General features: G+C 36.2%; 1 protein-coding gene and 1 pseudogene across 9 annotated transcripts in view; both read left to right on the forward strand.

Moving 5' to 3' along the window:
• Nucleotides 1-22,563, forward strand: part of ERC1 (ELKS/RAB6-interacting/CAST family member 1) — a 516,785-nt gene that overhangs the window by 142,371 nt on the left and 351,851 nt on the right. For all 9 annotated transcript variants that reach the window (XR_003914152.1, XM_029953456.1, XM_029953457.1 and 6 more), the window contains one exon: nt 4,960-5,127. Coding sequence is in view for 8 of the 9 variants with exons in the window: in XM_029953456.1 (XP_029809316.1) it covers nt 4,960-5,127 (168 nt within the window). In the remaining variant the exon portion in view is untranslated. The remainder of the gene's footprint in view (nt 1-4,959; nt 5,128-22,563) is intronic.
• Nucleotides 970-1,318, forward strand: LOC115303628 (annotated as a pseudogene).

The raw sequence follows: 22,563 nt of genomic DNA on the forward strand, positions 1-22,563 counted from the left end.
TCTAGCATATAGATCCTTTACAAGTTTTGTTAGGTTTATACCTAGGCATTTAAATTTTTTTGGAGTGATTGTAAATGGTCATAAATTTTTGAAAATTGAAATTCAGTATTGGATCATATTTAATTTTGGCAATTTATAAGATACTACATTTTTAAAATTTTTATTTTTTATTTTTTAAGTTTGTTTTTTTAAAATATTTATTTTTGAGAGAAAGAGAGAGAAAAAGAGAGAGATAGAAACAGCATGAGCAGGGGAGGGTCAGAGAAAGAGTGAGACACAGAATCTGAAGATAGGCTTCAGGCTCTGAGCTAGCTGTCAGCACAGAGCCTGACGTGGGGCTCGAACCCACGAACCATGAGATCATGACCTGAGCCGAAGCTGGATGCTTAACCAACTGAGCCACCCAGGTGCCCCAAATATCTACATTTTTTAAAGCAACTATAAATATTCCTGTATTTTCTTTAGAATTGTATTATTATTAAGAACTATTTCAGGGACACAAAATATAGATAAAATAATAAAGGAATTTTAAAACAATATGATGTGCAGAAGTTTTAAATTTCAACACATTTTACCAGTATTTTTCATTTTGATGTATTCTTTCTGTGTCTTTAAAAAATGAAACCTTCTGTGCCTGAAGTATTTTTCTATATTTCCTTCTAAAAGTTTTAAAGATCTGTTTCTCAAATATACCTTTAATTCAGCCAGAATTCATTTCTGTGTATGAGTTAAGAGATCTTACCCCCTCATCAGGATGGGCAGCCAGTTATTTAAAGAGAGTTTATTGAGTACTCTATCCTTTTCTCACTGATTACAGTGTCACCTCTGTTTTTTATATGTATGGGTTCCTGTATGTGTGGGTCTGTGAGCTGGGCTCCCATTTCTCTTGCAAAGGTCTGTTGGTTTATTTCTTAACCGATATCCTGCTTTCTGCTTTCACTTTTTAAAAAATAAAATTTGGGCGCAGTCATGGCGGGTTTGCTGAAGAAGACCACCGGCCTTGTGGGATTGGTGGTGTGTGAGTCCACACGAGAAGCTAAGAATGTTGTACACAAAGATTCTTGATGTTCTTGAGCAAATCCCTAAAAGTGCAGCATGTAGAAAGTATACAGAACAGATTACAAATGAAAAGTTGAGTATGGTTAAAGCGAAACAAGATATTAAGAAATTAGAAGACCAACTTCAGTACGGCCAACTAGAAGAGGTGATTCTTCAGGCTGACAATGAACCAAGTCTGGCAAGAAAAATGATACAGTGGAAACCATGGGAGCCTTTATTGGAAGAGCCTCCTGCCAACCAATGGAAATGGCCAATATAATCGTCATTAAGTGACTAGTGTGTTGATAGGAAACTGATATAATTAAATGTTCTGTAATATTAAAAATGATTCCTGATTCTTGATATCTTATAATCAAGAAAACTAATACAAAATATATTTAGGAGACTTGTTAAAATTGATGACTGTGGTAATAGGGATTTGTGAAGCCATATTTGATACGTAAAACATTCATTTAAATTATTTTAAAGGTAGTTTTTTTTTTTTAACAGAGAGGTTGTGGAAAGATTTGAAAGTTAATTGGAAAAATCCCTATAGATTTTCAATGAAGACGCTAATTTGAAATGTGCAGTATTTTTAGTAGTGTCTTCCACACATCATTTAAGGATTTTTATCCTGAAAAAAGTAAGAAAGCTACTTAATTATTACTGTTGTTTAGACAAATTTATACATCACTGAGGTGAAGTAGGAAAGGTGAAAAACCATCAAAATTATAGTTGTACAGTTGAGGAAATTGATTTGGTATTTGAAAGAAAGACTTTTTATTTATAGTAAAATAATTGTAAAAACGGTTCCTTTGTCTCAAGGAAGTTAGCTTTCTATCCCTTAGCCTTTTGTCTTCTTGATTAACCAAAGTACATCAAGGTAGAGGTAGAATTTATGTAAAAGAAGAGACATAAAGGTTCCTCAAGTTTATCTGACTTATGGATAGGATTTTATTCAGAACATCTTAGTGTCACGTGGGTTGTAACTTCAAAGTAGAATCACTAGGTGGTTTTCACTAAGTTTCCAGTATGAGTGCAGTTGGGTATCAAACAAGATAAATGCTATCGAAGGAAAGAAACAGTTGGCATAAATTACTTTTAATGTGTCTTCTCCCTTTCTTCCTAGGCCCTATCATTTCTGAATACTTAAATTTGGTATTTTTAACTTCAAAGATAGTACTCTTATGTGTTTGTACAGATATGTGTGTGTGTTCTGCTATCCCTTGTGGCAAAGCAGAATCAATTCAGAATTTTCAGAATGAGAAAATTGTGTTTTTTCCAATGTATTTCTCGCCTTACAGCACTGTAAATTGAATGGTAAATAAATATTAAGTGAAAAAAATAAATAAAAAATAAAATTTATTGACACGAACTGCACATATTTAAAATGTATAATCTGGTAAGTTTTCATGCACACAGCTGTGAAACCAGTACTGTAGTCAAGATAATGAACTTGTCCCACAGATTTTCTTGTACCTCTTTGTAATCCCTTTCGTTTGCATTTTCCTAATACTCTTCACTACTCCCCTTCTCCCTCTGCCCAGGCACCCCTTGATCTATTACTGTTTTATTCCATTACTGTAATTACTATACATTTTCTAGAATTTTTCATATATGAAATCATATATACTCTCTTTTTGTCTAGCTGTGAGTGGGGTAGTGTATTACAGAATTAGTGGTTAAGATTGGAGGATCTGGAGACAGACCAGTTAATCTTAAATTCCCGCTCTATTGCTTATTTATAGCTATCTTTTTCCTAAGTCCCAGTTTCCCAGGTTGCCAGGGTAGAGTGAAGTTTTCCAAAGGGAGAATGCAAGTGAAGAAGATATGATGCTTGAGGATAGAATTGTGAGGATTTTTAATTTACTATCTATATGGTTGGCAAGCACATACATGACCATATGCAGAAAGGTTCAAGGTCTGAGAGTAGAATGAAGAAAAACATTTAATAGAGAAGTAAAGATTTGTAAAATGAATATGACTGAAATAAAAAACTGATGTGAAGCTGTGTTTGAATGATTTCTCGGGTCAGGAGACAAACAAAACCAGAATAGGGATGAATAATAGAAAAGAGATTTTAGATCAGAGGTTATGCTATGCACAAAGAGTAGATTTAGTAGGCATAGAAGAAAAAACAGTTGTGTTTCAGAAATAAGAATTTAAGAGCTTGAAAGTTTAGGTGGACCTTTCCAGAATATAATAAGGTTATCATATTTCATATTAAAATAGAATACCAGAAAATTAAAGTGAAAGGTATTTACTGAGGGGACATGGTTGTGGTAAAGAATTATAAATGGAACCTAAAAAGATTACTTCCCCAGTTTCTGGCTTGGTGGGACTAGTGGCACTAAAGTGGTTGATAGAAGTGTAGTTTACCAGAATGAAATTTGGTTTATTTACATGTTTTTCCTTTCCAGCACAGACCAACATAACTTGTATGTATGTAATGACTTGACTTAACTATGACTAGTCTCATAGGCTATTTTCCATAATACTTAGCAGTAAGTATTACACACAGTACACACCCACACACACAGTATTGGGTCTCAGATACCTTATAGTTTAGTTATTATATTAGATTGTCCTTGAGAGTTTTGGTGTACTCTGAATGTGAGTCATTACCCATGTTTTTTCTTTGTGGGTTGGTTAATCCACAGATAGCCAGGAAAAATAATATAGGACAAGTTCTAGGTTAAAGATGTTTTATAGAAATATACTTGCTATCTTAGATTTGCACTTTCATTCTGGTAGCCACCAGCCACATGTGGCCATTGAGAGTTGAAATGTAGTAGTCCAAATTGAGATATGATGTAAATGTAAAAATTACAATGTGAATTGGACTTTTGAGACTTAGTGTGAAACAAAGAATATAAGGTAAAATAGCTCATTAATAGTTTTTAATATGGATTACATGTTTGGAAAGACAGTATTGTAGATATATTAGACTAAACAAGATATATTCTTTAAATTAATTTTATCTGTTTCTTTTTTTAAAATGTAGCTGCTAGAAAGCTTAAGTTTCATCTGTGGATTGCACATGACATAACATTATATTTCTGTTGAAAGAAATTTACCTCCCTGGTTTGCTATAATAAATGTGTAACAATTTGCCGAATTTTAAATCCTTAGTGGAAAAGCAAAACAAAAGAAACCTGCAAAATAAATTTGAAGTCTGAGTATACTTAACAAAATTTGCTTTGAGTGGCTTTAAAAATATGTACTATCAGTAGGTTTCTAGTTAATTGAAAATTTAGTGAGAGTTGTTAAACTTGGGGGGATAAAGGTAACTGGATGCCAGACTTCAGTTGACTATTTTCAGGCTAAAACTAGACCTTTGCTTTCCTTTGTACAGATGTCTCAGTGCATTATGGGATTGTCTAACAGGCATCATATTCTACCGTTAGTTTGTGTTATGTGGTATAGCAGGTGTCATACTTGGTGATTGATACTTATGATTTTCTTTCTAATTTTAGATTTTCTAAAGCAGGGTGGAATCATTTGGGAACTTGTTGGAAAAACTAATTCTTGAGCCCTAAACCCAGTGAATCAGACACTCTGGTGGCGGGGTCTGGCAATCTGTTTAAATCCTCCAAGTGACTGTAATGCACCTAAAGTTTGAGAAGCATAATTGTAGATTATATTACTTTATTAGAAGTGGCAATACTTTGTCTCTTTATAACAATTCTCCATTTTGTCCCTTGATTCAGATCTATTTATCCTGATACATCATATATTTAACTAATGTAAATTTCATTTGTATTACAAAAGTACTCATAAGGTATATGGCTTAATTTCTAAATAAAAATAATTATTTAGAGTGGTATTTTATTTGATTCTTTACGATATAAGTATCATTTGGGCAGTTGTACACATCTATTTCTTTTCATTTAATCATTTGTAAAAATGTTTTATTCTTAGGTGGATGCTCTCCGCTTGCGTTTGGAAGAGAAGGAAACCATGCTGAATAAGAAGACAAAACAAATTCAGGATATGGCTGAGGAGAAGGGGACACAAGCTGGGGAGATACATGACCTCAAGGATATGCTGGATGTGAAGGAACGGAAGGTTAATGTTCTTCAGAAGAAGGTAAGGTGCAGGTGTTCTGAGTTTAGTTTCCTACACCTCGCGTACATCCCCATTCCTGCCACTAAGTTATGCCTAAATGCTGTCAGAGTTTCTTTCTCATGCCACTGTTTATATTTTTATGGTTAGTAAAAAAATGTTGCAGTAGGTAGATTATTAAAAGTGCTTTGCATATTCAGTTTTTAAAGTAAATGTGCTTTCTGTCTGTAGTATTTTTGATGCTACTGTTTTGAAAAGTGCCTTGTATGTAGGTTGCTTTGCAGGTTCCTCATTATTGTAAGAGGGTAACTCTGGAGTAAATAAGAAAAGTATCAATAATTTCCCTCCTTTTTTTTTCCTTAAGCTTAAGTAAGGGGTACCCTTGAGATAACAGTTAGTGTAGACACCAGTATTTATTGTTCATCTCCACTGAGGTGATAGATTCGAAATATTTGATCCTGTTCCAGTTTATTTTTAATCTCTAACAATAGCCAAGGGGTAAAACTTGCTTTACTAAATTTCACATTTGGTTCTTATTTATTCATTTATTGAGCACACATGAGTATGGGAGGGGCAGAGAGAGAGAATCCTAAACAGGCTCCATGCTCAGCTTGGAGCCCAGTGCAGGGCTTGCTCTCATGACCATGATAACAGGACCTGAGCAGATATCAGGAGTCAGGCACAACCACAACTGACTGAACCAGCTAGGCAACCCCCTCGGCTTTTCTTTGTTGTACGGGAGACCATGTCCCATGTTTGACCAATAGTATATTAGTTTGGTTTTCATTTGCTTTCTGTATGTAAACATAAATATTTGATCACTCTAAATATCTGTTGACAATATCTTATTAATGGATGCTGATTGTTTAAATTATTATACACACACACACACACACACACACACATCCTCTTATTCCTGACATGCTCACTTGTATAATAGTTTTTCTAATATGTTTTAGTTTTTCTTTTTAAATTTTAATTCCAGTATAGTTAGCATACAGTGTACAGTATAGTGATTATGTACTGAGTCTGTGCTTATTGTGATAAGTATACTCCTAATCCTTTTTACCTATTTCACCACCCCCTACACACTTGCCCTCAGGTAACTATCAATTAGTTTTCTACAGTTAAGAGTCTGTTTTTTGGTTTGTTTCTTTTTTTCTTTGTTTGTTCTGTTTCTTAAATTCCATGTATGAGTGAAGTCATATGATATTTGTCTTTCTCTGACTTTTTGTCACTTAGCTTTATGTCCTCTAGTTCCATCCATGTTATTGAAAATGGCAAGATTTCAATTTTTTTATGGCTGGGTAATATTCCATTATATGTGTGTATATATATATATACACCACACCTTCCTTATCCATTCATCTGTTATTGGGACACTTAGGCTGCTTCCATAAATTAAGCTATTATCAGTAATGCTGCAGCAAACATAGGGGTGCATATATCGTTTCAAATTAGTGTTTTTGACTTAACAAATTTATTTACTTATTTTATTTGTTCTTTTTTTTTTAAATAGTTTATTTCAAATTGGTTTCCACATAACACCCAGTGCTCTTCCCCACAAGTGCCCTCCTCCATTACCACCACCTGTTTCCCCCAACCCCCTCTTCCTTCAACCCTTGGTTCGTTTTCAGTATTCAATAGTCTCTCAAGTTTTGCGTCCCCCTCTCTCCCCAACTCTCTTTCCCTCTTCCCCTCCCCCTGGTCCTCCATTAGGTTTCTCCTGTTCTCCTGTTAGACCTATGAGTGCAAACATATGGTATCTGTCCTTCTCTGCCTGACTTATTTCACTTAGCATGACACCCTTGAGGTCCATCCACCTTGCTACAAATGGCCATATTTCATTCTTTCTCATTGCCATGTATTACTCTATTGTATATATATATACACACATCTTCCTGATCCATTCATCAGGTGATGGACATTTAGGCTCTTTCTATGAATTGGCTATTGTTGACAGTGCTGCTATGAACATTGGGGTACATGTGTTCCTATGCATCAGCATTTCTGTATCCCTTGGGTAAATCCCTAGCAGTGCTATTGCTAGGTCATAGGGGAGTTCTATGGATAGTTTTTTGAGGAATCTCCACACTGTTTTATGGATAGTTTTTTGAGGAACCTCCACACTGTTTTCCGGAGCAGCTGCACCAGTTTACATTCCCACCAACAGTGTAGGAGGATACCCATCTCTCCACACCCTCGCCAGCATCTATAGTCTCTTGATTTGTTCATTTTAGCCACTCTGATTGGTGTGAGGTGGTATCTCAGTGTGGTTTTGATTTGTGTTTCCCTGATGACACAGTGACATTGAGCATCCTTTCATGTGCCTGTAGGCCATCTGGATGTCCTCTTTGGAGAAGTGCCTGTTTATGTCTTCTGCCCATTTCTTCACTGGGTTATTTATTTTTCGGGTGTGAAGTTTGGTGAGTTCCTTGTAAATTTTGGATACTTGTCCTTTATCTGATATGTCATTTGCCACTATCTTTTCCCATTCTGTCGGTTGCCTATTAATTTTCTTGATTGTTTCCTTTGCAGTGTAGAAGCTTTTTATCTTGCTGCGGTCCTAATAGTTCATTTTTGCTTTCATTGCCCTTGCCTTTGGGGATGTGCCGAGTAGGAAATTGCTGCGGTTGAGGTCAAGGAAGTTGTTTCCTATTTTCTTCTTGAGGGTTTTGGTGGTTTCCCGTCTCACATTGAGGTCCTTCAGCCATTTTGAGTTTACTTTTGTGTATGGTGTAAGAAAGTGGTCTAGTTTCATTCTTCTGCATGTTGCTGTCCAGTTCTCCCAGCACCACCTGCTAAAGAGGCAGTCTTTTCCCCATTGGATACTCTTTCCTGCTTTGTCAAAAATTAATTGGCCGTACATTTGTGGGCCCAGTTCTGGGTTCTCTATTCTATTCCATTGGTCTATGTGTCTGTTTCTGTGCCAATACCATACTGTCTTGATGATGACAGCTTTGTAGTAGAGGCTAAAGTCTAGGATTGTGATGCCTCCCATATTGGTTTTCTTCTTCAATATTACTTTGGCTCTTCGGGGTCTTTTGTGGTTCCACACAAATTTGAGGATAGCTTGTTCTAGCTTTGAGAAGAATGCTGGTGCAATTTTGATGGGGATTGCATTGAGTGTGTAGATTGCTTTGGGTAGTAATGACATTTTCACAATGTTTATTCTTCCAATCCATGAACAGGGAATGTTTTTCCATTTCTTGGTGTCTTCTTCAATCTCTTTTGTAAGTTTTCTGTAGTTTTTATCATATAGGTCTTTTACATCCTTGGTTAGGTTTACTCCTTGGTATTTTATGGTTTTTCGTGCAGTTGTGAATGGGATCAGTTTCTTGATTTCTCTTTCTGCTGCTTCATTATTAGTGTGTAGGAATACAACCGATTTCTGTACATTGATTTTGTAGCCTGTGGCTTTGCTGAATTCATTGATCAGTTCTAGAAGGCTTCTGGTGGAGTCTGCCGGGTTTTCCATGTAGAGTATCATGTAATCAAAAATTTTTAAATGTCTATTTATGAGAGAGACAGAGACAGAGTGTGATTGGGGAGGGGGGAGAGAGAGAGGGAGACACAGAATCTGAAACAGGCTCCAGGTTCTGAGCTGTCAGCACAGAAACCTGACACGGGGCTTGAACTCACGGATCATGAGATTATGACCTGAGATAAAGTTGGATGCTTAACCTACTGAACCACTCAGGAACCCCAATTTAACAAATTTAAAGATATGCATCTGTTGACTACTTTTTATGAAAATAGTTTGTTTATAATATCTCTCTCATCCTGATTTTTGTCAGTAAGCTTTGTTGTCTTATTGAATCTGTAATCCTTTATGGATTTACTGTGTTGCTTTTAAAGGGGAAGAATTTTTTTTTAGAATTATAATTCATATTGTTTAGCCTTTACTTTTGTGTTTAAGTGAATTTAATATTTATTATTAGTCTTGTAGTGTCACAGCTTTATTGCCGAAGTATAATTTTTTCTTTTTTTAATTGTTTTTTAAATTTTTTATTTAAATTCTAGCTAGTTAATATACAGTGTAATATTTGCTTCAAGTATACAGTGTGGTGATTCACACTTCTGTACATTACCCGGTGCTTGTCACAACAAGTGCCCTCTTTAATCCCCATCACCTATTTCACCCATTCCCTCCACCGACCTCCCCTCTGATAACCGTCAGTTTTCTACAGTTGAGAGTCTGTTTCATGGTTTGCCCCTCTCTCTTTCTCTCTCTCTCTTTTTTTTTTTTACATTGCTCATTTATTTTGTTTCTTAAATTCCACAGATGAGTAAAATCATACCATATTTGTCTTTTCCTGACTAACATATTTTGCTTAGCATAATATTCTCTAGCTCCATCCATGTCATTGCAATTGGCAAGATTTGTTCTTTTTATGGGTGAGTAATATGCCATTGTATATGTATGCCACATCTTTATCGATTTATCAGTTGATGGACGTTTGGGCTGCTTCCATATCTTGGCTGTTGTAGATAAGGTTGAACATAGGGGTGCCTGTATCCCTTTGGATTAGTAGTTTTGTATTCTTTGGGTAAATACCAAGTAGTATAATTGCTGTATCTTAGGGTAGTTCTATTTTTAACTTTTTGAGGAACCTCCATAGTATTTTCCAGATTGGTTGCATCAGGTTGCATTCCCACCAAGAGTGCAAGAGGGTTCCCCTTCACCACCTCCTCACTAACCCCTATTGTGTCTTATGTTGTTGATTTTAGCCATTTTGACAGATGTGAGGTGATATCTCATTTTAGTTTTGATTTGCATTTCCCTGATGATAAGTGATATTGAATGTCTTTTCATATATCTGTTTGACATTTCTATGGCTTTTTTGGGGAAATATCTGCGCTCATGTCTTCTGCCCACTTTTTAATTGGAGTATTCATTTTTTGGTGTTGAGCTTTGTAAGTTCTTCATTTATTTTAGATGCTAACCCTTTATCAGATATGTAATTTGCAAATATCTCTTCTATTCCATAGGTTGCCTTTTAGTTTCATTGATGTTTCGTTTGCTGTGCAGAAGCTATTTTTATTTTGAGGTAGTCCCAGTAGTTTAGTTTTGCTTTTGTTTCCTTTGCCTCAGGAAACGTATCTAGAAAGAAGTTGATACGGCAAATGTCAAAGAAGTTATTGCATGTTTTCTCTTCTAGGATTTTTATGGTTTCAGGTCTCACATTGAGGTCTTTAATTCATTTTGAGTTTATTTTTTGTGTATAAGAAAGTGGTCCAATTTCATTCTTTTGCATGTTGCTGTCCAGTTTTCGCAACACCATTTATTGAAGAGACATTGTTTTTTCCCATTGGATATTCGTTCCTGCTTTGTGGAAGATTAATTGACCATGTAATTGTGGGTTCATATCTGAGTTTCATTCTATTCTATTGATCTGTATGTCTCTTCTTTTGCCAGTACCATACTGTTTTTCTTACTGCAGTTTTGTAATATAACTTGAAGTCTGGAATTGTGATGCCTCCAGCTTTGGCTTTTCTTTATCAAGGCTGCGCTTGCTATTCAGGGTCTTTTGGGGTTCTATACACATTTTAAGATTATTTCTCTAGGTCTGTGAAAAATGCTATTGGTATTTAGATAGGGATTGCTTTAAATGTTTAGATTGCTTTGGGTAAGATAGACATTTTACCAATATTTGTTCTGGGGCACCTGGGTGGCTCAGTTGGTTAAGCTTCTGACTTAGGCTTAGGTCATGATCTCACAGTTCATGAGTTCGAGCCTTGTGTTGGGCTCAATGCTGACAGCTCAGAGTCTGGAGCTGCTTTGGATTCTGTGTCTCCCCCGCTCTCTGTCCCTCCCCTCCTCACATTCTGTCTCTCTCAAAAAAAAGTAAATAAACATTAAAAAAAACAAACCAATATTTGTTCTCCTTAGCCATGAACATGGAATGTCTATCCATTTCTTTCTGTTTTCTTCAATTTTTCATCCATGTTTTATGTTTTTCAGAGTATAGATCTTTTGCCTTTTTGGTTAGGTTTATTTCTAGGAATCTTAATCACTTTTGGTACAATTGTAAATGGGACTGATTCTTTAATTTATCTTTCCCCTTTGAGGATGTTATTAACTGTGGGTTTTTTATATATAGCCTTCATATATAAACCTATATATATCAACCTACTTTGTTGAGGGTTTTTATCATGAATTTTTGCACATGTGTTCATCAGGTATCCTGGCCTATCGTTCTCTTCCATTGGTGGTGTCTTTATCTGGTTTGGTATCAGGGCAATGCTGGCATCGTTGAATGAATTTGGAAGTTTTTATTTTTGGAATAGTTTGAGAAGGATGCATAGTAACTCTTCTTTAGAAGTTGCTAGAGTTCACCTGTGAAGCCTTCTGGTCCTGGACTTTTGTTTGTTGGGAGATTTTTAATTATCAATTTAGTTTCTTTGCTGGTAATTGGTCTGTTCAAGTTTCCTATTTCTTCTTGTTTCAGCTTTTGTAATTTTATTAGCATATCTTTTTTCATAATATTCTCTTATAATTGTATTTCTGTGATGTTGGTTGTTATTTCTCCTCTCTCTTTTGCAATTTTATTTGGGTCCTTTCTTTTTGTGACGTTTGGCCAGAGGTTTATTAATTTTATTAATGTTTTCAAAGAACTGGCTCCTGGTTTCCTTGATCTTTTCTATACTTTTCCTTTAGTTTTTATATCGTTTTATTTCTGCTCTAATTTTTATTATTTCGTTCTTTCTGCTGACCTTAGGCTTCATTTGTTATTCTTTTTCTGGCTCCTTTTGGTGTAAGGTTAGGTTGTTTATCTGAGGTTTTTCTTACTTCTTAAAATAAACCTGTATTGCAATAAAGTTCCCTCTTAAAACTACTTTTGCTGTATCCCAAAGGTTTTGGGCCATTGTGTCTTTATTTTCATTTGTTTCCAGGTACTTTTTATTTCTTTTTTAATTCCTTAGTTGACCTATTCATTGTTTAGTAGCATATTGTTTAACTTCTATGTAGTTCTGGTCTTCCCAGACTTTTTCTTGTGGTTGACTTCTAGTTTCATACTTGTGATTAGAAAAGTTGCTTTGTATGACTTCAATTTTTGTGTTTGTTGAGGCCTCTTTTGTGACCTAATATGTGATCTATTCTGAAGAATGTTGCATGTGCACTTGAAAAGAATATATATTCTGCTGTTTTAGGATGAAATGTTTTGAATATATGTGTTATATCCATCTGGTCCAGTATGTTGTTATAAGCCATTATAATAATGTTGGGTGCATAAATATTTATGACTGTTTTATCTTGTTGGGTTGTCTCCTTCATTACTGTGTAGTGCCATTCTGTCTTTTGTGATTGTTTTTGTTTTGAAGTCTAATTTCTCTGATATAAGTGTTACTACTCTTGCTGTTTGACATCATTGGCATGATAAATGTTTCTCCATCCTCTCACTTACAATCTGGAGGTGTCTTAGGTCTAAAATGAGTCTCTTATAGGCAGCATATAGATGGGTATTGTATTTTAATCCATTCTGATATCCCATGTCATTGAGCATGTAATCCACTACATTCAAACTAATTATTGATAGATTTGTACTTATTGCCAATTTATTACTTGTTTTGTGGTTTTTCTATAGATTTTCTCTGTTTCTTTCTTGTTTTTCTCTTTTCCTTGTTTTTCTGATTTTCTTTAGTGATTATTTGGATTTCTTTCTCTTTATTTTTTTCATGTTTATTAGTGTTTTTTTTTTTAATGTTTATTTTTGAGACAAGACAGAGCGTGAGCAGGGGAGGGGCAGAGAGAGAGGGAGACACAGAATCCGAAGCAGGCTCCATGCTCTGAGCTGTCAGCACAGAGCCTGACGCAGGGCTCAAGCCCACAAACTGCGAGATCACGACCTAAGCTGAAGTCAGACACTTAACCGACTGAGCCACCCAGATGCCCCTAGTAGGTTTTGATGTATGTTTACCATTAGGTCTGTATATAACATGTTCTGCAGTCTATATTCATTTGGTGGTCATTCAAGTTAAAACCCATTCTTTTCTCCTCTCCTCCCCATGTTTTAGGTATATGTTATTTTATATCCTTTATGTGTGAGTTTCTTCAGTGTTTTTTACAGAAATATTTATTTTTACTACTTTTGTTTTTCCTTCCTTCATACTGTCACTTTTGGTATCTTTTTACCACCTAAGAATACTGTTTAATATTTCCTACAGGGCTGGCTAGTGCTCATAAACTTTCTGGGTTTTGTTTGGGAAACTCTTTTATCTGTCTTTCTATTCTGAAGGATAGCCTTGCTGGCCAGATTGTCCTCAGCTGCAGATTTTTCCCATTCATACTATGAATATATCATGCTACTCCTTTCTGGCTTGCTAAGTTTCTGCTGAAAAATCTCCAGCTGGCCTTATGGGTTTTCCCTTGTAAGTTACTGAGTTCTTTTGTTTTGCTGCTTTTAAAGTGTTTTCTTTATCACTATATTTTGCAAATTTAATTACAGTATGTCTTGGTGTTTGCCTGCTTTTGTTGATTTCTTTGTGCCTCCTGGATCTGGACGTCTATTTCCTTCCCCAGATAAGGGAAGTTTTCAGCTATTACTTTTTCAAATAAGTGTTCTGCCCCCTTTTCTCATTTTTTCTTTTGGGACTCCTATAATACAAATGTTACTACGTTTGATGAGGTCACTGAATTCCCTAAATCTGTTCTTGTCTTGCATAATTGTTTTTTCTCTCTTTTGTTCATCTTCATTGCTTTCCATTACTTTGTCTTCTAATTCATTCTTCTGCTTCTTCCAGCCTGCTGTTCATTGCATCAGGTGTGTTTCTAGTCTCATTTATTGCACTCTTCATTTCTTATTGATTCTTCTTAAATCTTTTATCTCTGTGGTAATGGTCTCACTGATGTCTTCATTTTCAGACCCAGTGAGTATCCTTATGATTATTGCTTTACTTATTTTTTTAAAGGGCATGTGCATTTTATTTTTTATTTTCGAGAGAGAGAGAGACTGTGAGTGGAGGAGAGGGGCAGAGGGAAAGAGAGAGAATCTTAAGCAAGCTTTATGCTTAGCATGGGGTCTGAGATCAAATCAAGAGTCAGATGTTCAACTGACTGAGCCATTCATGTGCCTCATGATTGTTGCTTTAAGTTCTTCATCAGTCATGTTCCTTATGTCTGTTTTGCTTAGATCTTTGGCCATGGTCTTATCTAGTTCTTTCATTGGGATAAATTCCTCTGTATTTGCATTTTGTCTAGGTCTCTGTTGTCTTCTCTGTGTTAGAAAAGCCAGTTAATGTCTCCTGCTCCTGAAAGGAATGAATTTATGAAGAAGAGGTAAGGTAGTTCCCAGGGTCTAGCATATCAGGGAGTGTCTGTGGTGTGTGCTCTGTGCAGTCTGCTCTTGTGTTCTGGTTGTCCTATCCTTCAGGTCAGTCATTTGCGGAGGCTCTCCTTGCCTTTTGTGGGTAGTGTTTTGTCTATGGCCTGAATGTGGTGAGTTTTAGCTAGGTGTGCTCTGGTTTGCTTGTGAAATGAGACCTGTCACAACTCCACTGTAACTGAGGCCATGTGAAACTCTCTGGTCCAGAGATGTTGTATGGGCAGGGCTTTGTGCTGGTCTTCTGGGGGAGGGGCCTGTTGTGCTTAGATAGGGGCAAGGGTGACTGAGAAGGCCAGTTCCACTAGAGCCCAGTGGGCATGGGGCTTATTGTAAACAAGTTAGGGAGCCTTTGGGCTCTGTGCTGCATCCTGCAGGTGGTTCTGTGTTTAAGCTGAGGAGGGTAGGGGAGGGAAATGGCTCTGTAAGCACCATTGATTACAGAGAGTTGTCTCCACGAATGCCACCTCTCAGGGAAGCACTCCAAGAAGAGTGAATAATCTCTGCACTGTGTGCCCCAAGTGCTCTTCAGCTGTTTCCATGCTGTCTGCCCCTCGGTTGTTTGCTTGCCTTCTCTCCAGGAGTAGTGCTATGGATGTGGCTTCTTCTCTCCCTTTAGTTGTGGAGTTTGTTCTATCAGTCTTCAGGTTAATTTCTGGGGAATTTAGGATGATTTGATAGTTATCTAGTTGTGTTCATGTGAGGAGGCAAGCCTAGGGTCTTCCCTGCCATGTTCCTGCTTTGTAACCAAAGGTTTAAATTTTTATTTAATTCTATGTTGCCCTAGAATTCCTTTGACTAGTTTTTCAAGAAAGGTCATAGCTTCTATGTTTTCTATATTCATGCTTATTGAGTATGTATTTATACTATCTTTTTAATATTTTATAGCATTGTTGCAGAGATGCAAAGAATATAGAGAATAATAAGTAATGGTAATTACTCAGCTTAGGAAGTAAAACTTCAGGGGCACCTGGATGACTCTGTTAGTTAAGCATCTTACTCTTGATTTCAGCTCATATCATGGTCTTATGGCTGGTGAGATTGAGCCCTGTGTTGGGCTCAGTGCTGACAGCACAGAGCCTACTTGAGATTTTCTCTCTCTCTCTGCTAGTCACCCCCTGACAAATAAATTTAAAAAAAAAAAAGTAAACTTCAAATACATTTTTTGTTCCTTACATATCTTTACTTGACAGTGTTGTCTTCCATTCTGTCCCAGAGTTGAACACTTAATTTTGGTATTTATGCATGCCCCCATATATTAGATCAGGATGCATACTTTTGTATTTTATAATCTGTGTATGTATTAGTAAAGTGTAGGTAATATGAGAAAATGCACATTACAAATAAATATGAGAAGTATTTACCCTGACTGTAACCAGGAGAATGTAAAATAAGATCAGGTTAACAAACAATTTTATACCTGTACTTTTATGCAATGATGGTGAAAATTAAGAAGTCTGTGACAGTATCAAGTGTCAATAAATGTGGCAACTGGATTTCTTGAAGAGCATCGTTGGATTTTTAAATTGGTACAAATAGTTTGGGAAGCACTTATGACATTAAACATACCCTCCCTGATATAGATACCCTAGATGAACTCCAGTATATGTGTAGGAATGATCATAGTAGCCTTGTTTGGTTATTAACAAAACAAAGCAAAACTGGGAAACATTATACAAATGTTCATTAAGAGAAGAATGAGTATGTAAATTTGGTATAGTGACACAATGAAACCTCTTGTTTTAGGGCAAAAGGAGTGTTTAGGATAAAAATTCAGCAGAGTCATTTCTTCTAGATGTAGGGATGGCAAGGGAGATGGCCTAAGGAAGGATATGTAAGTATCTTAAGATAGGTAATAAGTTTGTATATATTTAAATTATTATTATTCATATACTTCATAACGTGTATAACAAATTTTATTTGACATATTTTAAAATAATGAGGCAGATTGTTTTATTAAGCTTGCATGGTAGGTACATTGGTGTTGATTAGTTTCTCTTTGCATGCTAACTTAAAAAAGGCTTTAGAAGAAAAACCCTCTCTCTATATCTGTCTGTCTATCTTTCTTTCTTCCTATCTATCTATCTATCTATCTACCTATCTATCTATATTTTCTTTGGAAAAGAACTTTTCAGGACACCTGTGTGGCTCAGTCAGTTAAGCGTCCGACTCTTGGTTTTGGCTCAGGTCATGATCTTTTGGGTTCGTGAGATGGAGTCCCGCATTAGGCTCTGTGCTGACAGTGTGGAGCCTGCTTGGATCTCTCTCTCTGCCCTTCTCTAGCTTGCAGTCTCTTTCTCTCAAAATAAATGCATAAACATGAAAAAGAAAAAGGTAAAGTATCTTTAAAAAACAAAGAAAAACAACTTTTCATATATTTCATTTTAAATGTGTTCCTAATTTTATAATTCTAAAATTGGAGCCATCTTTTCCTAGAAGTTTATTTGTACATTTTGAAGCAATGTCTGATACAGATGTAGAGGCTTATTTTAATATTTAAGGAGGAATGCCAGGAAACATATTACTTTGGCATTACTTTTGGCATATTAGATATTCATTAAAAAAATCATTGTTTTCTGGGGCACCTGGGTGGCTCAGTGGGTTGAGCGTCTGACTTCAGCTCAGGTCCTGATCTTGCAGTTTGTGGGTTCGAGCCCCGCGTTGGGCACTGTGCTGACAGCTAGCTCAGAGCCTGGAGCCTGCTTCAGATTCTGTGTCTCCCTCTCTCTCTGCCCCTCCGCTGCTCATGCTCTGTCTCTCTCTGTCTCAAAAATAAACAATCATTTAAAAAATTTATTAAAATAAAAAAATAAAATAAAATACTGGTCACCAAATTCTTCCATTAAGAAAAAAATCATTGTTGTGCTCGCTTCGGCAGCACATATACTAAGAAAAAATCATTGTTTTCTAAGAATAGTAGCCGCTGTGGTAGTGGCTGGGTTGTGAGCACATATTCTGCACTCTTTTTGGCTCTGTCTCAGCCACTGCTGCCCACTCGGTCTTCTGACTCTTGAGGTAGTGTATGTATTTGTATGCACTGGGATAGTCCTGCACTCAGAGAACAAAACGGGACAATAGCAGATGGCTAGGCATGCTGTACAATGGGATTAGCATTGGGTTCCCCCTTCTCCGGGTCCTTGGTTTAAAGTAGTTTTGTGTTATAGTAAATTTCTTACCTTTATAATAAATTACTGACCTGGAAAATGTAATTGAGCATTTGAATCTGAGCTGCATTCAGAAGTCTGTGTTAAAATTGTACACCTTCTTGCTTGATTGATTATAAATGATAATGTCACTTGGAGTTTAATTTGCTGATGCAGATGTTACCATCATTCCCTTCTGTGCTTCTGTTACTTCTGTGTATTTTGCCTTCTTCAGTTTCCTTGGTCTAGGTGTTTAGGGTTTAGAGTTAGAAGGTTGCCGTTGGTTTGTTTGTTTGATCCTAAATTGGTTCTTGAAGTCTTCTGTTGTGTTTTGGGTAGGAAGTCAGCAAGAATAGGTTTTTAAATATATTTTTATTTGTTTTCTTTGAAGTCTTGACTAAGGAAGTATTTATTTCTTCACTTTTCCCTTGTCATAAAATGGAAAGGAGAGTATTTATACTAAAAACAAATTTTTGTGATTTTACTCAGAGAAAGATATTTTTAAAAAATTGTATTTTATTTTTAATAAGGATTAATTGCAATGTTTTCTAAATGTTATTATTTTTAAGTCACAACCCAGATGTTAATGAAGCTAAAATTAAGAGAGGACCAAGTCAATCTCTAATTAAATTTTAAGTTGGAAAGTTAATATACTTAGGCATTAGAATTTTCCTTTTCCATTCTTACAATTTTTTAATAGAGCACAGTTTAATTGAAATTTTTTGCTTATGGAGAATATGTACACCCAAATTCTTGAAATATTTTACCAGAAAACAATGTATAGATGAAGCCTGATTAATGATGATATTTTTGAGGGGGAATATGCTCCATATGGATTTACTTTGCTTCCTATATCCTTCCCTGTCCCCACCCTGGCCACTTCTTTTTCAAGTAAACCTTAAAGAAATCAATAGCTAAACTTGAAAAGTCTAATTTAACTTCCAGTTTGTCAACAGATAACTCTTTTTAAGTGTTGTTGATCTTACACAAGTGACATTTTGTAATGATAGATGAATTATTCCCAATGGAAGGTTAACCTTGTTATAATTTGCTTTAATGATGATATATTCTTGCTCACCATCCCCTCTACTTCCAGAACATTTGTATCTGAAAAATAAAAACAATAAAACAAACACAGCACCCCTCACCCTACATTCTAATGATCTAGAAACAATAAACTTCAGATATAAGCAATAAAAGCAACAATAGCATTATTTTACAATAGATGGAGAAAAACCTATTGCTGCATAATGAATTATTTCCAAAGCTTAGTGGCTTAAAGAACCATTTCAGGTTGTTTACTTATTTGTGAGTCATGAATTTAGGAAGGGCTTTCTTGAGTAGTTTGTCCCTGATTTGTTTGGTGATAGCTAGGGGTGCCTGCAGTTGGATGTTCTCCTGCCAGGCTGGCTTTTTCACTTGCATACATTGTGTCTAGGTACTTTATGGCCTCTGGCTACATGGCTACATGATGTCTTTGGCCTCAGGGCTTCTGCATATGCCCTGGCTGTCCCAGAGCATGATAGGAGTAGTTACACTTCTTATGTGCCCCCTGATTTCCACAGTCCTAGATGTTAGAAGCAGAAGCTGCCTGAGGAGTTAAGGTTTATATACTATGAATTGGTTTGGAAGTGGCAGATGATTCCTTTTGCTGTATTCTGTTTGCCATAGTAGCCATAAGATTTATCTTGTTTGGGGGGCGGGGGGTCTCAAGAAATAGACTTCACTTCTTAATGGAGGCATGGTAAAGCCACATTGAAGAAGAGCAGGTAAGGTGGGAGGTATTGTTGTGGCCATCTTTGGAAAATATCTGCCCCAGTTCAATAAAAACATTGAATAAAAGATTGGGAATATGAGGATAAGACTTTTTGTGTGTGTGTAATGTGGTGATAAAACTCTTCATCTCTTTTTTGTTGTCTTTTGATGTTGCAGCCTTATTAATCATAATGGAAGAGGAACTTTTCTATTTCTGTGTTCTACTTAGTGTCTTAATCTGTTATTCATAGAGTTTCTAGTATCATCCATTGTTCCTAACAGAAATCACTTCAAATCAGAAGAAATTCTAAGCAGTTAAAATATTTTTTACCAAGTTGAGGAATTATCACAGGATATAATAATATTGAAAATGAGTACAAAAGAATAAGATGTTAAAAAAGAGGTTACCAAGGGTGGACTTATAGCAGAAGGTAAAATAATGCTACATGTTTATTTTAAAGATTCTTTATTTAAAGAGCCACCATTGGGTGGCTCAGTTGGTTAAGCGTCCGGCCTCTGGCTTCGGCTCAGGTCATGATCACACGGTTCGTGTGCTGACAGCTAGCTCAGAGCCTGGAGCCTGCTTCGGATTCTCCTTCCCTCTCTCTCTGACCCTCCCCTGCTCATGCTGTCTCTCTCTCTCTCTCAAAAATAAATAAAAAAACAAACAAAAGAGTCACCTTAGATGAGAAGTGCCAACTGTCTAGGTGAAAACTTTGCATTTTAGTGCTCTAATGTGGAAGATACTGCCGTCTAGAAGATAATTGGACTGAATATGTTTGTAGATGATACATTGAATGGAAAAGTATTTTAAAGTCTGTTAGGAATAGAGAAACTTGACTAAACTTGATTGTGTTTTTGGAGAGTAAAACAAGATGAATCTCAAGATTAGAGTAGTTTCACACTTCATTGCTGGGTGTTATGGAACTCTGACTTTTAAGCTAGCACTAGGGGTTAATTAAATGGGTTTTTAAAAATCAACCTATAGGGGCGCCTGGGTAGCTCAGTGGGTAGAGTGTCTGACTTCCACTCAGGTCATGATCTCATGGTTCATGGGTTTGAGCCCCCTGTGGGGCTCTGTGCTGACAGCTAACTCAGAGCCTGGAGCCTGTTTTTGGATTCTGTTTCTCCCTCTCACTCTGACCCTCCCCTGCTCATGCTGTCTCTCTCTCTCTCAAAAATAAATAAAAACATTAAAAGTCAAGCTATAATTCACATACCATAGAATTCACCATTTTACACTGTAGAATTCAGTTGTTCTCTGTATACTTATAAGGTTGTGCAGCCATCACCACTATTCAATTCCCATTTTCAAAAAGAAACCCATACCTGTTAGCGGTCATAACCCCTTATCCAATCTGTAACCTACTTTTTTTTGTCTATGTGGACTTTCCTATTCTGAATATTTCATGTAAATGTAATCAGACAGTGTGCAGCTTTTTATGTCTGGCTTTTTTTTTTTTAATGTTTATTTACTTTTGAGAGACTGAGAGAGAGCATGAGCAGGGGAGAGGCAGAGAGAGAGAGGGAGACAGAATCCAAAGCAGGTTCCAGGCTCTGAGCTGTCAGCACAGAGTGGGGCTTGAACCCATGAATCATGAGATCATGATTTGAGCTAAAGTCAGATGCTTAACCGACTGAGCCACCTAGGTGCCCCTATGTCTGGCTTTTTTAAAGTAATGGTTTCAAAGTTCATTCATATTGTTGTACCTCATTCAGGTATCAGTGTTCATTTTTTTATGGCTGAATTGTAATGAATATTACATTTTATTTATCCATTCATCAGTTTATGGACATTTGGGTTGTTTGCACCTTTTGCCTATTATGAATAATGATTCTGTGAAGATTGATGTCCAAGTTTTTGTATGCACTTGTGTGTTCATTTCTCTTGTGTATATATCTAGGAATGGAAATGATGTTAACTTCATGTTTAACTTTTTGAGGAACTGCTAAACTGTTTCTAAAGCAGCTATATGATTTCACATCCCTATCAATATCTGTTATTTTTCTTTTATAAATAGCCATTCTCATAAGTATGTAGTGGTATCTTTTTGTGGTTTTCATTTGCATTTCCATAATGACTAATGATGTTGAACATCTTTTCATGTACTTGGCCATTTGTGTATCTTTTGGAGAAATGCCTATTCATATAATTTTTGTTTATTTTTAAATTGAGCTATTTATCATTTATCTTTTCATTGTTGAGTTCTAGAAAGTCTATATATTGGAGACTCCATCCTTATCAGATACAAGATTTCCAAATATATCTCCCCTTCTGTGGGATATCTTTGCATTTTCTTGGTAGCATCCTTTGGTGCACAAGAGTTTTAAATTTTGATGAAAGCCTGTCTGTCTGCTTTTTTTCTTCTTTGCTTGTGCTTTTGGTGTCCTATATCTAATATACTTTTGCCTAATTAAAGGTCACGAAGATTTCCTCCTACACTTTTTTCAATGAGTTGTATAGTTTTATTTATTTATTTTTAATATTTATTTTTTGAGTGAGAGCTTAAGTGGGAAGGGGACAGAGAGTGAGGGGACAAAGGATCTGAAGCAGGCTCTGCACTGATAGGCTGACAGCAGTGAGCCCAGCATGGAGCTTGAATTCAGAACTATGAAATCATGACCTGAGCCAAAGTCAGATGCTCAACCCACTGAGCCACCCAGGTGCCCCTATGAGTTTTTATAGTTTTAGATTTTATATTTAGATCTTTGACCTTTCCAAGTTAATTCTTGGTGTATGGTAGGGGTACAGCTTCATTATTTTGTATAAGGATATCTAGTTGTCCCAGCACCATTTGTTGAAAGTGTTCTTGGGGCACCTGGGTGGCTCAGTCAGTTAAGTGTCTGACTCTGGCCTCTGGTCATGATCTTGCTGTCCTAGGGTTTGAGCCCCGCATTGGGCTCTGCGCTAACTTCTCAGAGCCTGGAGCCAGCTTTGGATTCTGTGTCTCTGCTCTTTCTGTTCCTACCCCGCTTGCACTCTTCTTTCTCTCTCTCTGAAAAATAAACGTTACCAAAAAAAAAAAAAAAAGACTCTTCTTTCTCCATTGAATGTTCTTAGGACACTTGCTAAAAATCTGTTGATTATAGACACGTGTGTTCATTTCTGAACTCTTAATTCTATTCTGTTGATGTATATGTCTATCCATATAGTAATCTGTCTTGATTACTATAGATTAAAAAATTCTTCTTAAGTAAGTTTATTTTTGAGAGAGAGAGAAACAGAGTGGGGGGGGGCA

Source organism: Suricata suricatta, chromosome 10 (assembly GCF_006229205.1).
Source record: "Suricata suricatta isolate VVHF042 chromosome 10, meerkat_22Aug2017_6uvM2_HiC, whole genome shotgun sequence".
Lineage (NCBI taxonomy): Eukaryota > Metazoa > Chordata > Mammalia > Carnivora > Herpestidae > Suricata > Suricata suricatta.